Genomic DNA, 18,901 nt, shown 5'->3' on the forward strand with positions numbered 1-18,901 from the left:
GTTTTCATATAAAATAATTTAGTCACCTAAGTGGTGGTCTTAACAAGTTTGGACAGTTGTTGCCATAGGTTATGAGGGAAACATTTTAAAAGTGTGCAGTACACATCAGTAAAATGATACTCTCTTGCCCCTTAAGTCTTAGAGCTCTTTTATTTACGTTGTAAACGACATGTACGAGGGTCATGTACTGACGGGCTGTGTCTTTGAATGTCCCACAGGTTCTCTCTGTCAGATCAATAAAGTGCTGAGTCACCCAACCCTGCCCATCACCATCACCGCCCAGGAGGACCGCCACATCAAGTTCTACGACAACAACACAGGTACCCACACACAGAGACACGCAGAGACACACACAGCCCTGTTGGGCTGCTTCTCAGTACAGCCACCGCAGATGCAGACACTTTACAGACGTGTCCCATTAAAAGCCCATCATGGCTGATCATATTTGTTCTGCTCTGTCTTGTGTGTCCCCACAGGGAAGCTGATCCACGCCATGGTGGCCCATTTGGATTCCGTCACGAGCCTAGCTGTTGATCCAAATGGACTGTATCTGATGTCGGGAAGTGAGTGCCAAGCCATTAGAAATGATTTGCCTCTGGAGAATATTGTTGTAAGCCTGAAAGTTTAGAGTGTCGGGCACCAAAGTGGATTATCGTATTGAATCAAAATCTCCTGTATCACACTGCAGTTCTTTTGTGTGAACAGCAGGGAGCACTGTTGGCACCTGAAGAGTTATAGTAGACCGGCAGAGAGCCAGTTACCTTTGATGCATGTTGCCCACATCTGGTCCTAGAGAGAAGGGATTATGTGTGAAGTGTTAATGCTTTTAAGTGCCAAAGTGCCCAGGCTCTAAATCCCTCCATCCTGTTGAGTCACTACAAAAATGAAAATGTGGCTTTTTGAACTTAATATGCAAATAAATCCTCACTCAATTTTGTTGTGAAAATGAGGCCTAAGCCCAAGCACTTTCTTCTCACATAAAGCATCCAGCATTTAAATTTAAGATGATTCTAATCTAGAACACTTTGATGATTCTTATCCAGAACACTATCAAATTGCGTAAATGGCTCCTCAAGGTCATTTAGCTCTCTTTTCAGCGTTGGCACAGTGCACGCTGTCCCGGCTTCATCAACGGCAGACGCACAGTGGCTCAGACTGAACCCTAAATTACTCCAGCCAGCAATATATGGAAATGTGATGGCTGTGTTGGGCTGAAATATCAACAACCTTCCACAAGAATCACAGACTGCATCTCTGTGTTTTCTCGTTTCTCGTGCGGTGGTAAGAAAAACGCCTGATGTTTAGCTTTCGCTGATGGTTTCTCCCTCTCGGTGTCTCCCCCCCTCGCAGGCCACGACTGCTCCATCCGCCTGTGGAGCCTGGAGAACAAGACGTGCATCCAGGAGTTCACCGCCCACCGCAAGAAGTTCGAGGAGTCCATCCACGACGTGGCGTTCCACCCCACCAAGTGCTTCATCGCCAGTGCCGGGGCCGACGCTCTCGCCAAGGTCTTCGTATGACCTGGGACTTGGGACTCCGCCTCCGACTCTGCCTCGATGAGTCCGGCTCCCGGAAGCAAAGTCACCTCAGGACACGCACCTACACTGGGGATGGGGTCAGATTGGATGGTGGGGGGCAGAGCCATGATGACCCCCAATACCTCTCTGTGCCCCTTTCTCAGTTTTTCTTTTTTCTCTTGTTGTTGTTTTTCACTTGTCTGGCTTTCTCCCTGGACTCCCTGGACACTGCAGCTCTGAGCTGGGACTTCCCTGTGAAGCTGGCAAGGAGGAGGCAGGGGAGATTGAAGGAGGAACGGAACATGGGGGGTTTACAAAGCAAACCCTCTGCCCCCCTCCCGTAACCCCCTGTACACTTGCATACATACACACATATAGACAGACAAACACTTGTCTGTTTGTCTGCAGCTACTGGGCGATCTCCAGCACACAGTGCTTGATGACCACCTCCAGTGGCAGCAGACTTGAGGACCTTTGCGGGCAGGAAATCCTCCTGGAGAAATGAGGGATTGATTGGTTCGGTCTAGCTGGTTGATTAGACCGAACCCGACATACAGCCACCAAACCCACAACGCCTCTCCCAGAGACTCCGGAGCAACAGAACTTGTTGTTGTTGTTTTGTTTTTTGTTTGTTTTCCTTTCATCAAGGCGGGTCTGTGTCATGTTGCCATGGCGTCAATATGTGAGTTTACAGGCTCCCCCCGACCGCCATTATGGAAGCCGTCAGCTTCTGTCAGTTTCCGGGTCCCACATAGCTGGTCTTAACCTTTACTTTTAAAACAGTGATTGACTAATGTGCCTTTGCTGCAAAAAAGGTCTTGAAATGTTCTTTTATCAAGCATTTTCTGATGGGGTTGTCCACAAATTGTGGAACATAGTGGTCTCTATTTTAATTTCATTGGATGTAAAATTAAAAATACTTATAATAAACAAATATATAAATATAAATATATATATAAATATATATATTCAGTCTTAAACCTTAAATTTCAGTCAGAATTTTGAGTGCTCTTTTTGATACATTGTGGAAGTGTGTGTTGTATGCAGTGAATAGCAATGCTGGCAGTTTTAGAGATACTGTACCTAAAAGTAAACATTTCCTGTTGTCCATAAAAATTTACTGGCTTAAATTTGAAACCTTCAAATAAAAGAGGTCTTCAACTGCAAACTGACATTGTAGCATCTCAACCCTTTCATTTCAAATAAATAGGTAATTTGCAGCTATCCCACGACTGGGGAACAGCTGGTATGTCTGCTGTTATGAGCTCTGGTGAGCAGTAGGTGCAATGCTGTAAACAGGTGTAACAAACAAGTCCAAGCTACAGTAATTTCCTGTGTATTAGCCGCATTGTACATAAGCTGCAGGACTATGTTTTATGCAAGTTCAAAGAAACCAAACCATATTAATAGCATACGAACTGCCCCCGTGGAGAGAGAGGGCAATGGAAAGATAAAGGGAGGGGGGAAGGATGGAGAGGAAGAGGAAAAGGGGAATATTTAGTAACCTGGTCTATGTGTGTGGGGGGGGGGGGAGGGGACTGGTACTCTGCACTCTCCATTTTAAATATCTGGGTTAGTGAGCAAATCAATGTATAAGCCGCGGCTAATAGTTGGGAAATTACGGTATCTCTGCATCCACCATTGTAAAATATGCTTTGAATGAATATGAAGGCTAAGCACCATTTTACTTTTGTTCTCAATGCTTGATCACTTTCAGAGAGGCAAATGTGAAATGAATTTCTGAGTCTCATTACGGAGTCCAGCAAGGTAATTACTATGCTTTGAATTTTCAGTCTGATTATGGCCCTGTACACACATACCCAGATATTTTTTAAAACAGATATTCTATTTTTTTTAATGCATTGTTTTATTTTATTCTGTCCACAATTTTTTTGTTATTTTTTTAATCTGTTTAAGAAAGTATTCAGGTATATGTGTACAGGGCCTACAGTAGACCGTATAATTATGGTCTGGAGAATTCCCACTATACAGAGCAGTTTGCCATCGTCAGCCAATGACCATGCCGGTCAGTTGTGGACTTGCATGCGTCCTCCGCTTATTAGACAGGACAGGGCTAGAACTCTCCATGGCCTCATGATGACTTGGCAGAACGCTTTTGATTTGTTTGGTGAGGTGAAGTGTAATCGAACCCAATCACCTCTATAATGAGATGCGGATGTGTATAGTCAGGCCCTGATGTTCAAGCAGTGAATGGATTATATACTTCCTGGGACTCCACAAACCCAACAGAACAGAAAGGGTAAATTATGTTTTGAGGTCTCCCTCTCTGAGGTGTAAGGCTTGGTGATGTGTGACCAGGGATGTAGTGGAGGATAAACGCAAGTAAACACAGTTTATCCACCTCTGACATTTCAGAAATAGAGTTTATCCACCTCTCAAAATAGTTTATTCAACTATTGCAACTTTTAACATTCAAAAATCACATTGTATTATCCACATTCACAATATGTACACTCATCAACACTCTAGGAACCATTTAATACCACTGGTATACCAATAACCTCCACCATCATCAAACATGTTCTGAATGCCTTTTTTAAAAATACGATACCACATGATGCAGTCCACCTCACCGTGATCACAGAATTCATAGTTTACCCACCTCTTATTTTACCACTACATCCCTGTGTGTGACCGAAGCAACTAGGTCTACTACAGGACCTAGGTTTTTAGCATGGCCTGTTTAAGTGCTACAAGCTGATACTTTGGGGATTTTCATTGTGTAAAAGGGCAACTGCCACATGGATGACATGCTCACCTACCGGCTCTTTTTTCCATTGAAAGCTTCAGTCCTGTGACCCAATTCACTTTTTTCTTGAAGATGGCTCTAGGCACTGACATGGCATTAAGCCTAATTCAACTATCTACTATCCTCAGACAGAGACTGAAGGTTAAGTGGAAATCCCCCTCTAATCACATTTTGTACGCAACGGCCATAACCTCCTGCTCAGGCATATAATGCAGTGACTGGTCCTAAGTGTATGTGCATCAGCTGAAATCAAATAATCTAGAAAGGTGCCATAGTTTTGTTCTGTCATGAGTTCACTGCCCTGAATAATGTTTCTCTAAACTTTAATCCCTTGTAGATAATTGATGAATATGAGGTCAAAAATAGTTTAGATTATATATTTTTTCTTTTGTGTTAAGAAGTCTTGTCAATTAACCTTCCTGAATTCCTGAGCCAGGATGAGGGAGGAAGATATCAGACAGCGTGTGACACGATTAATTAATGTCAAAATGAAGTAGACGTTGGACACTCCATAAAAGCTTCGTTGCCTGGATGACAGACCCATCACAGAGAGGACATGGAGGTAAGTGCAGAGTGTTGTAGCTTTGTGATACGAGTTGGAAGGATTGCTTTTGACTGAAGAGCTTTTCTGCTTGACCTTTGCTTGAATGCATATGAGAGTATTATCCATGCCATGTTGTATAAAGAGCATGTTATTTTTGAGCTCTTAGTGAGAGACGGAATGTACTCTTACTCACATGAACTCATTTGGGGGCAAATATGAAACGTGATTCAAATCTGCTTGCAAAACATTTTAAAAAACTGGCTACCTAAGATGTTTTCACCCTAAAATTAAACTTGGTTAGAGGAACATTCATTGGAAAGTATAATTTACTCAAGTGTTGAAGGTTTAAGTTCATTATGCTGAATGATGGCTATGACAAAAGTGACATTTTAGTTTGTCAGCGGAGTGAATTACTGTGAACAGTGGCTATATGGCTTCATGCTTTGTCATTGTCACTGACTGCTTGCAGACGAATGGGGCTGAATTGAAATAGCTTTTACTCAGGAGATTAGAAAATGGTCATTTCTGCCATGGGGATGACTGCAGGGTAACATTTATCAGTGGTGTGGAGAGGGGATGTTTATCCTCAAACTAAATATTAGTAAAATATTAGTATGTATTATATAAATATTAATAACAAACCAAACCTTACCCGTCCCAAGTGTCCTTGGGTATCTTGAAAGCCACTGTATGAAACTAAGTTATTGTTATTTGTTAATAATTATTAAATGTATATACTGGTCATCACTGTTCATTCTAGTGCATCATCGTTATTGTTATCGTTATTGTTTGTGAAATAATTCCTTAGCTTGTTACAGTATGTGACAGGCATTCTCAGGTAGGTAATCATGTCGTGTTTATATAAAGACATCATCATTGTGTTTATTATGCCATTCAGGTGCATCAGTCCATTACACACAGTGGTTTATGTATAATGTTTATGCAGTATTGATATAATGGAATGGCTCTCTATCACTGAAGCTCACTAAAAGTTGATACAAATTCTGGTTGCGTTCCTTCCTGGTTTGTCTGCGGGGGAGTGCGCTCACTCTGCTCAGGGTAGTTTGTTGGCTGGAGTGGAGGACTCTGTGTTCTGTTGTCTGCTGATCCTCTTGATAGTCCACACATTCCCTCGCCCCCTCACTAAAGGATGTGATCAGAATGAAACTTCATAGGGAAGCCGTTTACAATCATTGAGAGAACTCTAGCCTCCGTTCTATCGCTATGAATGAAAGAGAAAGGAGCAATGGCAAGCCAAACTCACACCTGTCGGTTTAGAGTTCCCATTATGCATAGGCAGGAGGACTGATGGATCGTTGATCAATCATTGCTGACCTATAGGCTGAGCCAGACGTGCACACTATGTGCTCCCATGGTGCCAGTGGACCGATTGATCGCTGATCAGTCATGGGAGGGCCTTTCCTGGAAGATTAGTGCCTGCTTGAAGTGTTTAGCCTGTTGATCCCAGCTAATTCTCTGCAAACAAGTTCTCAGCCAAATACGAATAATTCTTCAGATTAGGGGTATATTATATGGATTCTCTGGATATCACATTAAACAATAGCTGTTGTATTATGTTTTTTTATTATGTCTATTATATATTTGTTATATTATTTTCTATCCAAAAGGATGGAGTAAATAGCAAAGAGTATGAGAAGAACCAGTGTGGACGACCTATTGATTGAAGTTTTGCTGTGCAGTGTCCTCTGCATATCTTGGCAGAAAGATCTAGTCTCCCTGTCTTGGGTTGTCTCTAATGTGTCTAGCCCAGTTTGCAGCACCACCAGCAGGAATGTGGCTCTTCTTTATGTCATACTGACTCATTCCATTAAGGCTGTTAGTGTGTGGTTTATGCCTGTCAGGGTGTGAGGTGAGCAGAGGAGTGGAGTGGGGAGAGCTGCAGTGTCTTACTGCGCCACTCGCCTGTGTGTGTGTGTGTGTGTGTGTGTGTGTGTGTGTGTGTGTGTGTGTGTGTGTGTGTGTGTTGGGGAGGGCCCCTCCCCTTCCTGTTCTGCTCGCAGGGATATCCCCGCCAGTGCTGTCTGAGAGAGAGGAAGAGAGAAAGATGGAGAGAGGAAGAGAGAAAGATGGAGAGAGGGGGAGATGCTTCAGTTGGCTCCAGCCACACTGCTGACTCCACCTGTATGTGTGTGTGTGTGTGTGTGTGTGTGTGTGTGTGTGTGTGTGTGTGTGTGTGTGTGTGTGTGTGTGTGTGTCTTTGCTCGGGCAGCCCAAAGGGGGACAGGAGGTGTGTGTGTGTGTGTGTGTCTTTGCTCGGGCAGCCCAAAGGGGGACAGGAGGTGTGTGTGTGTGTGTATGTGTGTGAATGGTGAGGAGAGAAGCAGTTGGGTGCCGCAGCAGCAGCAGCACACACTCTCTCTCTCTCACACACACACACACACACACACACACACACACACACACACACACACACACATGGGCTCCTGTGACAGAACCAGCAGTAGCTGTGCGGCCGAGTGCAGGGGTCTTCCTCTTTCTCCTCCTCCTCCTCTTCCTCCTGCTCCTCGTTATCCCGAGCGTGCAGACCCAGATCCAGACCCAGAGCATGGATTCGCGGCCGAGCCGGCTGGTGCCCCTGGTAGCACCAGCCCTTGCGGCCCCGGTGGGACCCCCCATCTTCAGCACGGTCCAGCAGCAGGACTACACGGCCAGCGTGTGGCTCAGCAGGAGGGAGAAACTCGAGCACGTAAGCACCTCGCATCGCCTCTTTGCCTCGGCTGCGATCTCATGGGGTGTGTGTGTGTGTGTGTGTGTGTGTGTGTGTGTGTGTGTGTGTGTGTGTGTGTGTGTGTGTGTGTGTGTGTGTGTGTGTTGGTGGTCTTGGGGGGGTCAGGGAGTTTACTCTGGTGGCAGTGGCCGCAGGAGGCTGCTCTCTGGAGGAGAGGGAGACTGGAGAGGGACAGAGACATATGCAGAGAGGGTTGTCGTGGAGACAGCATCAGTAAGTGGCTGTTGTGAGTGTACAGTTTTGCTTGAGGCATTTGATGTTCTGTCTATCTGTGTGGGGGTGAGAATAAGCTGCTGAGTGCATGTTAATTCTCTCATTGTCTCCTACACTATTTTTTCAAAGCTGAATAGATTACCCTGGCAAGGTTTTAGACCACAAAACGCTGAGGGAGGCTTACCTGAGTTTTTCATAATAAGGATATTAAAATAGACTCCCATATGCAGAGCTTTCATAGCTTAGGCTACTCTGTATGCTGTCAAGAATACATCTACTTAAACAACGAAGAAGATGGAAAAAGTCTTCAGGATATAGTCCTAGTTTTTAAACCTCCTGCTTTATCAATTCCAGGATGTAGTTGGCAAACATCTCCCCAAAAACCAATTTCATGCTTTGATAGTGTTCTTCTCTTCCCTTGAATCGGTAACCGTAACAGTGAGGGATGAAGCAGCCGTTTATCTGAGCCTTTTGAGACTTCATTACTCCTGTTGTTTTATTACCTTCATTACAGCGATGCTGTGTGAACGTACGCATCAATATTGAGGCAAAAAATAAAGCCTGTGAGTGTTGCAGACGCTTGGAGGGGGCACAGGCAAACTAAACAAGGGGATAAGGAATTGTTTTGTCTGTAGATGTTTTTGCAAACAGTGCAGCAGCCACTTGGGTAGATCTGTGGGGAGTTGAAGAGAGCACGGATTTCTTTGGTGGATGTAGAGCTCCTTAGGCTGACAATCTCAACCTCCCCTGAATCATTATAGCCTATAATTGCACCATTACGTAGATAACGCACACCTTTCAGCTGTGAATTGTATGAACACATAAGACTCAAAGCGTTCTGAATGAATCAGATAAATTAGTTTTCGCTCCCAAAGTTATGCTGATGAGTCAGCATATGCTTTTGATAAGGGAGTATAATAGGCTTGTCTCGCCTGAAACTGAGCAAACACTATGCAGTGCACGGAGTCACAGCTTGAAAGAGGAATTGATTTACCTGTTAGACAGAAAGAATCCAGCATCTTCAAATGTCTGAGAATTTCAAACGGACTGGATGCACCTTGATATAACCTATTCTGTGCAGCTAACTGTAATATTAGGCGTTATGTGGGTGATACTTACACATTTCTTTATGTATTATATTCCAGCTCACTCTCTAAGCTATCGACTGTTATGTTATTGTTCACGTTCACTTCAGTTTGTGTACTGGTCATCAAATAAATGACAGCAGTGGGACAGCTCTGCAGCTATTCGCTGTGCTTCATGATGTAGTTCTCAATAAAACATTTGCATTTACACTTGTTTTTGCACGCCTGGGTGACTTCCAATGTTTTTGCCTTTAAACACACTTGCTGGACTATTTATTAGTTTGGCTTAGGATTGGCTGTTGAACAGAACCAAATGCAGTGTCCATAAAATCAAGTGCAGACTACACTTGATAATCTTGTTTTGGGTGATTTTTTGAATGATATATGGTGAGTGTGGCAGAGTTGTGGTACAGTTGTGCTAAAAAGATTTTCATTGTAAATAGGTGTTTCGTCAATTTCTGAAGCAATATGAAGGTGGTTCCTAACAACACAGGAAATCTGCTTAACATCTGCTTAACAGACTTTTTGGATTAAATACCCAAGCTGACAGACACAAAAATCAAGTTACCCAATAAGCCACCATGAAAGTCAAATTCGCCCCAAGGGTATTTCTAAGGACTCCTGCACAAAGCCTGCAGCATTTTATCTGTGCCTCCTGCCAAGAACGCACTCATGCTCAGTTCAAAGTCAATGGGATCCATTTTGGCAGCTGCTTTAATTCAATGATGCCATTGCAGGTATTAAATTAAAAGCACGGAAGGAAAAAAACATCATCCCATATGTGTGACAGATTTATACGCAATTTGAAGAATATACATACAGGAAGTATGAAGAACCATACATTTGGTATTGTAATGTATTTGATTTAGACATGATTAATTGACTACTTATGATATACAGTAAGCATTCCTCAAGTGGTCGTTGACTGGAGCTCCATGCTCTGTCCATAGACATTACCATGGGAACTAAAGTGACTGAAGCTGGCAAAAATTAAATTTTGTGTTATTATGTTAAATGTAGCACACAAAACATGGCAAATGTTATCAATGTAACAGTGTGATGACCTCCTGCCCCAACTGGCCATCATAACCATTTTTTTGTAAACACAACACACTAGAACATAATTTTCCTGAACTATAAACTGTGTATTTTTGTATCAAATTTGGTTCATATGTGTATACAGTAGGACTTGTAGAAAGATAGCTTTGCGTCTGAAGTTATCTTCAATTCAATCTCCCCGGCTGCTGTTAAGGACTACTGTTCAGTCCCGAGAGAGCAGTATTGGTTTTCCAGCCCAGAATGTGGGTGGAAATCGGCCTTGCATAGATGCTATCAATCAGACTTGCCGGGAAAAACCAAGCACCCACTTATGGGGGAACTGCACACATGTGAATGAAATAGACCAAGCTGATCATAGATAATAGGCTACTATAGAGTACTTTTTTTTTTGTTGTGAAGTTTAGTGATGGGTTTGGAAGGATGGCAAATCTCCTTTTAAGGAAAGAAACACTAAGGACTGTTAAAAGTTGCTCTCATCGGTGTTCATCCTGTTCAAGTGTGCTGTATAGATCGAATAATATGGCCAGGGTCTGTGCCAATTATAAACTCTTTGTGTGAAGAATAACCTGTTGCTGTCTCTATCTCAGCTTTTTCTTTCTTATCTCAAATGTACTGCCATTTAGAGATTGAAACAGAAGGGGGCGCTGTTGACAGACTTTACACACTTCACAGACTGCTGTCTGCCTTGTAAGGCTTCAGCTCTCCTAGTATTACAGCCTGCTTCTCAGCATGGGACCTGTCTAATCCACCATAACATAGCTTTTTTTAATTAAGGGTCTCCCCCCAACCAGGATTGCCTCATAGGATAAAAAAATTATTACACAGTGTGCCCAAACACAGTAAGCCAGAGACTCATTCGAATGCGTCAGCACATTGGTAACCAGGTGGAAAGGCTTGCAACTCGGCTAGCCAACGCACGGACTGCATAATCAATCGTTCGCATTACCATGCAATTAAAATGCATACACACTCTCCAGTGCTGACAAGACAATAACTGAGTGGACCAAAAGCAGTGTGCTTCTAATGTTTCTAAACACAGGCATTTCTGTTTAAGAATATTTGCTTTGACAGTGGACTATGATTATATTATAGGAGATCTATATACATAAGGAGATCTGGGTAATGAACAAGGGGGAATTATGTAAAATCAATTATTTCCACAGATGGTAGGCTTCTGTTTCCCATTTTAATGAAACATGCACTTTGCTCATTTAAGTCAATAAAGAAACTTTGTTTTCACTAAAGAATATCAAAGTGAGGATTCAAGCAGTGTAATGTTTAATTCTCATGATGCCATCTGCTGGAACATATGTGTCGTTGAAGCTTGATTTCTTTTCATGAAAATGTTAATGCTTATTTTGTGTGATAGTCATGACTCTCTTCCTGAGAATGTTAATCCAATAGAAAACCATCTGGGATAGAACACACAGTAGCCTACATTGCCTACATGGCCCATGGAGGGGATGAACTGCTGCAGACTGTGTTTGCCTCTGTCTGGCATCATGTGGCCATTGGGTTCATTCATGATTCAATTAGTTGGAATCTGGCAATTTGCTCTAATGACAAAGGCTCCTGACCACTATACAAGATCAGAAGATCAGCAGGAGGCAAAGAACTAGAGGTGCAGTTCATACTGTAGGCCTTACCTTCATTACCTACATTATTATTCAGCTACTTTTGTGACCGCTCATAGAGATCAGGTCATGTATACAGACATTGCAACGATGACAATTTGGGATTAGGCTTCACACTAGAATAATTGCTCCCTCTAGCATTTTGATACTTATCCCTATAAGGCCCGTTTCACACCGGGAATGTGGCGTAAACGTTGCGTGTCTGTTGCGTGGCGGCTGTGTGGAGTTTTCTATGTCTTTGCTTACCAGAAGCGTGTCTGATGCGGTGCTTCAGTAACCTGACTCTTGCCAGATGAATTTCGTTTCTAGCTCCACTCATCCATCTGGGATCAATCCATTGGAGTGGTGCTTCAGAAGGCCGGGCCTTATTAAAAAATCCTTGCATAAGATTGGATAAGCCACTTGTCCGTCATGTATTGGCGTGCTACTTCAACCACTCACATCAAAGCCAACCCGTGACGCTGAGAACAGTCTCACAGTCGCTTCCACGCTACGTCACATCTATGAAACTCCCGCCCTGCGTCCTAAATGGCTCTACCATAAAATCTGGTGCAGAAATCACTCTCAATTGAAGAGGTCCCAGATGGATGTGAGTGAAGCTAGGCAGAGCTAAGCGGAACGAAATTCATCTGGCGAGAGTCAGGTTAGTGCTGCAGCGGCCTTTCTGCCAATTAGGCCTACAACGTCTCTTTTTCTCAAGTAATTTTTTTTCTTCACTGTTTTGAATGGAAACGCTTCCAACGAGCTTGCGTGTGGCGTGAAAAATAGCTGAGTCCTATTCCTAGCATGCATGCGTTTTCGGAGCTCGAGCTGCGCCTGACGTGCGTGTCACGCAGGCGGTGTGCAAGGTCTAACCTGTTAAAGGGACACCAGGCAAGCCTGATACTTTTTCTCTACGAAACTCCCCCTAGCGTCTGAACGTGTTGATACGTGTGCGAGCCCTCGGTCGGTCTGAACCTCTTTTCCTTTTCTTTGCATCTTCCGTCAAGGGTTTTCGCTGCTTCTTCGCCGGCTCTGCCATTATACACACGTTTGCAACAATCGCTAGCGTTTCGTTAGCCTGCCTCTGTGCTGTGGATGCAGGATGTAAACTGATCCTGCTTCTCACGATGTCTGAGACTTTGTGAGACTGAAGGTCAACGGGTACGATACACTGAACTTGCAAGCGGGATATTCTTCTTACAGGCGGTAGGGCCGGGCGAGAGAGTCCATATACCGACTTACGAAGATGTTCCTTTAACATGGGAGCCGATATAAAAAGGGACACGCCACGCAGCTGACACGCTCACGCCACGCAACTGGGTAAAACTGGCCTTACATAAATTGCAGGAACGTCTGTCTGTCTGTGTGTGTCTGTCTGTTATTCGCATATCTCTCGAAACGATGGTCTGATTAATTTCTAACTTCTAGTTTATATCAGAAAGTGACAAATCTGTCAAAGACTCGTCATCAATTGTGAAACGTCATCAACGCAGCCAGTTAACATGGGAGCCAGTGGTCATACCATGACCAACTTTGATTTTTTGATAAGGAAAGCAAATTATTTCAAGCTGCTATTAGAATTTCAGCCCAAAGTTGGATACCAGCAATTGTAGCAATTTTCCAAAATTTTAAAAACAGTCAGATTACTTGAGAACAGCTTATGTACAGAGGAATGCTTCATATCGTTGTGTCCGGTAAGGTCTGCTGTTTAATTTGATATGGTTTAGGCCTACTATGGGTGGAGTGAAGTGGTGGTGAGATATACCACCGAGAGTAATGGGTGTGGAGACGGACAAAGTGATGTGTGCAGAATGCAAATTTGATTAAATGTTATGCATATTCAATGTTAATTTTCTCACGAACCGTTTATCACAGCATCTAGCCGCTAATATTCACTATTCATTATTGAATGCTTAGCTGAAATTATGTTTTTCCCTATCATCCTATTTTTGTAGGCTAGGGCTATGGGTTTTCTACAGGAATAGCATGTTTGAACGGGCACTGCAACTTGTGTTCTTATTCTTATATTTCTGAAATACACAGACATAGGGATAAATTCTAGCCTGGCAAGCCAGACCCACATCAAGATGTTGGGTCTGGGAACACACTATTGGCAGGGCTCAATCCCAGGGACAGGATAAATGGTTGTCTTTCAAATTCCCTCTGCATGCAGTAGGATAGCGCAGCAACCAATCTTTCTTGTTTAGGAATGACTTCAGTGCCGTTCTTTGTTCTTTTCTCAAAGAAAAGCTTAACTCCAAGTCTTTAAGAGTCGCGGGCAAAACCGACCGCGGTTCACCAGCAGCAGCAGCCTTTGTTTTCAAGTAGCAGGAAATTCACACAGAAACGTCACAACTCTGTATTAAGCCCACCCACCGACTCTATACACGATGTGATTGGCCTGACCAGAGTTTGGGTTTTCCAGCTCGCAAGCAAGACTTGCAAGACGACCCTGGCTGCAAATTACATTTGCTGCCGCTAGGGTGCGTCTAGATTTCTAGGCTACATAAATTCAGCATTCAGACAAAACTCCAGAGCTTCAGAAGAGGAGTAGGCTGGGCCTCCTCCACAGTGGAATCTGTGGGGGCTGGTGGGAGTCGACTAGAACTACCAAGAACTTTAATGTTTTATATCTTCAGTGAGCATCCTTCACAGTTAGGCTTACTGTATAAGAACTCTGTAACGTTCATTTTTCCACTAAGGTCAGTGCGTTCCTCATAGGTTTCAACTCTGCATTACCTAGCTGCAGGGATAATATCTGAGTGATTGCTTTGGCCTATGCAAATATCTGAAGGCTATGCTGCATTATCACTAGCTGCCGTTCTCACAGTCGTTATGGTGCCAGAGGAGAGGAGTCAGGGATGATGAGGTATGGTAATCAGAGTCTCATGATGCTCTGCTGCACTCCCTCAAGCTACGCTCTTAATCACTCCGCGGCAGAGACGCTAGTCATGCAGCACGCTCTGGTGAGGGATACTGCAGCCGCCTCCCAGACAGCGAGTGTGTGTGTGTGTGATTTAATGGAACTGATAGTAGCAAACATTGTGCAGGTGATGAACTGCAGTTGATGTAAGTGTTAATATTTGTCGTCAAATGTTAGCATAGAATCCTGCCATTAATTTTGCTGGGAGGCCACATAGACCACTCAGAGATGTATGTTTATAGCCATGCTGGTCTCTGAGGTGTACACAGAAGGCATATAGATGACTGAGTGTGCGTTTCAAGGCTGCACTGTAAGAGCTTGCTTTATCTATCTGTCTGCTATGGGAGGGGGTTAATACAGTTGTGATTGTGAGCGTCGAGGAAAGCTAAAAACGATCTCGGGGAATGCTCAGAGAGCCATGTGATGTTGAAGCGCAACATTCCATAAACCGTATCTGCCTGGCCGTCAGGGTTATCATAATTTCACACCAGTGTCACTTGTTCATCTCACCATTACATCTGTGGTGAATTTTGAATGTTTAAAATAATGTATGTTTCATCCAAAAACAGCAGCTTGGCAGCTATTCTGTTTATTCTCAGCAGATAAATGTCACTATTGCACAAGTCACATCACACTGACACCCAGTCACAATAAAATATTTGGATAATTTGTTTTCACAAGTCCTTGTCACCCTACAGGCAATTATAATTCGCTTTATGCAGAGAACAGAGAGAACAGAATACTGTTCTACCGCATGCAGACATAAAATGTGATATTACTTCACATTGTGCCTTTCCTTTCAGTTAAAGCACAAGGCCCATAAAAAGAGAGAAAGAGAGAGAGAGAGAGAGAGAGAGCTGTTCATTAACCATCAAAGGCTCTAGTGAGCGCCTCTCCTCCCAACGCTCAGCTCACCAGAAACACACAGCCTGATAAGCGAGAGAAACTGCAGCTTGGGTCAGAATAATATGGGGACATACTGATGCCACACACTTCCTGGAAGGCTTTCCAGCCGGCACAAACATTTCCAATGGGCCGTCACCTGAATTGTTTTAGCGTACCAGTTTACACCAACTCAGTTGGGTGTTACACTTAGTGAATGAGCGTGTTACAATTCTGAAGGATTTATACGTGTGTCGAAGTTGAAAAAAAGAGTTGCCCTGTTGGGCATAAACAAGATATTTAATGTTGAAGTCAACACAAAAGGAGCAGAATATAATAGAAGATGCTGTTACTGACGCTCCATCGGAAATAAATGTGCTGGGCTGAAGATCCTTCCGTGGCATACAGTACCTACATAATTATACTGTATGTCTGTTTTACATCGCAGGAATCTCAAAACGTATTTTAATCTCTAAGCCATGCTGTGGCCTTCATCTCATCGCCCGATAGTGTGATGAGTGACTGTGGAGTCAGGGATTGGAGTGGGGTTTGTGCTCTGATGAAAACAACATGCTCATATTGTCCAGGGAGAATGTACCTTCTGGTCAATTGCACTTCTGTGCCCCGGAGCCGCACCTTTAATGGCAAAGTTCTATCTGCTCCATCTTGTGCACCATCTGTGCAGGTCATGGAGCGAAAAATGTGGCATCCTACAAAACTGTTCTGCGTCACAGAGAGCAGGATGTTGGCAGGCTACCGTCAGTGAATAGATTAAAAGAGACTGCAAGATAAGAATTTTCCACATGGGCCTTAACAATATGTTCAAATACTTAGCCTTATTACTGAGGTTGTAGCTGATATACATTGCTGCAGATCCGTGTATATACGGTACCATCCATTTGCAGGATCAGCACGTTTGATCCATTTGTTGTTAATGTAGCCCAATCACTGTGGTTTATTCCCTCAGAGGACCGATCTAGTAACAGCTGCATACAACTCTGATGGTTTTTCTCTCTTCCTCTCTATCCTTTCTTCTCATTTCCCTCTAGCTCTCTCTTCCTCCCCCATTTTCTCTCCTCTGCCTCTGCCCATGCCAATCTAGTAATCACTGCCCCTCTCTCTCTCTCTCTCTCTCTCTCTCTCGTGGGTTTGTTTGTTTCAGTCTTCCTGTCCTCCTTTCTTTCTTTTTCTCTCCCTTCCTTTCTCTCTCCCTGTGTCCCCCTCTCTGTGCTGATGATGGCTGTGATGTTTGCTGGCACGGGGCCTGAATGAGAAGTGTTTATTGTCCCCTCTTATCTGCCACCAGCTGCAGAGTCAGCTGTCTCTCATTAGACGCTGTTGTGTGCGCCATCACCCATCAGCTCCCTCTGCCCTCAACACACACACAGATACTTACCACCCCTACCCTCACTACACACACACACTGTGCTACCTTTAGTTTGCAGAGACTGAGTGTAATTGTTACCTGTGTGTGTTTGTCTGACGTGTCTATGTGTTCAGTTCACCTCCATACTGTTTTAAAATCTTTTGTTAACATTGTCATTCATCATACACCTCTGCCGTAATCTCGTAGCTGTTTAACTAGTCGACATTACCGTCAAACACTACGGTAATTTATTGCAAGCTACCAACCAACCACTATCATTACATCGCTTACTGTTTACAATCATTTACTATTCACATCACATATTCTGTTGAAATAACCACGCAACACAAATGTCTTTGTCTTAACTGTTCCGTTTATTTAGCTCAATAGATACATGTGTTAGCATAGCGTTATGTTTGTCTTACCGGTTTTTCGTCTTGTTTGTATAAAAGAATGTGCCGCGACTGTCCTGTTTAAATGTCATTGAAACCGCCGGGTCAACCGGAAGTGATTCGTAGTTTACTGAATTAATAATTTCCGCTGTTTTATATACATTTTGACTATGTCAAACTGAGCAAGGTGATACATTTATATTTTTAGTTTTATCTAGTGTATTAGATTGATAATAGTAGCTGTAATAGCTCCTTCATGATTGCTACCCTGGAACACCCCTGTCATTTGGTTTGTGTTGGTATGTGCCAATCTTAGGGGTGGCTCCCAGACCTATTTATACTGTGTTTGTCAGTCCATTGAGGAGAGCAGTAAGTGACAGGACATGCGTCCTATTTGCTCTCAGTGCTGTGGTGACTTGACAAGGTCAGACATTAGTGCCCGCTACAAATTATTGTATTGTTTTTTGACTATCATGTCAATTTTTTGTTTCATTTATTGAAAGTATTTTTTTTTCTTTTGTTTATTTTTTTATTATCTTAATTGCCAAAATATTGGCCTTATGTGGGAAAAATAAAAATCCCATCCTCAAACTTAATCCTCTGCGTTCTCCTGAGTGTGATCACCTAGCTCAAGACTGCACTTCCACACTTTACCCTTCAATACACACACACACAGGTACTTACCAAACCCCTGCCCTCACCACACACACACACCCATGCACACACTTACCAAATCCTTGCCCTTACCACACATGCACACGCACATGCACACACACACACACACACACACACACACAGGCACTTACCAACCTCCTACCCTCACTACACACACACACACACACACAGGTACTTACCAAACCCCTGCCCTCACCACACACACACCCACGCACACACTTACAAAATCCTTGCCCTTACCACACACACATCCCCCCTGCCATCACCCCCCCACATATACTCCACCCCCCCCCCCCCCCATATACTCATTCACACCACAAACACACACACCAGGCTTGTGCAAAATTCCAGAATTGAATTGAAACTGGCTCTTAAATTCTCTGGCTTAAATTCCAATTCAATTCTTGAATTTCACTTGCATTTCAATTGAGGTAGCAAACAGGAAGCAGAATTGCAATTCGAATTGTGCACAACCCTGACACACACACACACACACACACACACACACACACACACACACAAACAAGCCATAAGGAACATCAGTGGTTTGATAGCATCAAATTCTAAAAGAAAGTTTTGTAGCTTTATAATGCCACTCTTAAACACCGTAACCATAAAATAGATGACTTGAGGCAGGGGGTGTGGAGCCAGCAGGTTATTAATGTGGGGACATTAATGGATGACAGTAATATGTGCTGCTGGAGGTGGATGCTTCAGTGAGATTGACTTCTTTGTTCCACCACCTCCTTTATTGCCTCTTTCAGACAGTAGGACCTGGTGACTTTCTCACAGTAAATGGTAACACTAAAACAAGGGGCTACATTAAGATTTTTGGAGGAAAAGATCAGGCAGTCTGCCGAGAGACCTGCCCGAAATGGCAGCATTGGACCATTAAACCACACAAAGATCAAAAACATACAGCCAAACAATGCAAGAAATGGTTAACAGAGAACCAGTGGTGGACAAATCCTGTACTTGAGTGAAAGTAGAGATACACATGGTCAAATGTTACTCCAGTAAAAGTAGAAGTCCTCCTTTTACATTTCCACTTGAGTGGAAGTACAAAAGTACTTGCCTTCAAATGTACTTAAGTATCGAAAGTAAAAGTCC

At 43.4% G+C, this 18,901-nt stretch overlaps 2 protein-coding genes across 5 annotated transcripts in view; both read left to right on the forward strand.

Annotated features, from left to right (window-relative positions):
* LOC125311405 (striatin-like) overlaps positions 1-1,649 on the forward strand; it is a 42,060-nt gene extending 40,411 nt beyond the window's left edge. For all 4 annotated transcript variants that reach the window (XM_048269423.1, XM_048269421.1, XM_048269422.1 and 1 more), the window contains 3 exons: positions 219-320; positions 477-563; positions 1,351-1,649. In XM_048269423.1, coding sequence (XP_048125380.1) covers positions 219-320; positions 477-563; positions 1,351-1,520 — 359 coding nt within the window. In that variant the 3' untranslated portion in view covers positions 1,521-1,649. The remainder of the gene's footprint in view (positions 1-218; positions 321-476; positions 564-1,350) is intronic.
* Positions 1,650-7,262: 5,613 nt separating this feature from the next.
* Positions 7,263-18,901, forward strand: part of LOC125312029 (inactive phospholipase D5-like) — a 50,190-nt gene continuing 38,551 nt past the window's right edge. Inside the window, exon 1 of the mRNA XM_048270480.1 lies at positions 7,263-7,538. Within this exon, the coding sequence (XP_048126437.1) occupies positions 7,398-7,538 (141 nt within the window). The 5' untranslated portion in view covers positions 7,263-7,397. The remainder of the gene's footprint in view (positions 7,539-18,901) is intronic.

Source organism: Alosa alosa, chromosome 18 (assembly GCF_017589495.1).
Source record: "Alosa alosa isolate M-15738 ecotype Scorff River chromosome 18, AALO_Geno_1.1, whole genome shotgun sequence".
Classification (NCBI taxonomy): Eukaryota; Metazoa; Chordata; class Actinopteri; order Clupeiformes; family Clupeidae; genus Alosa; species Alosa alosa.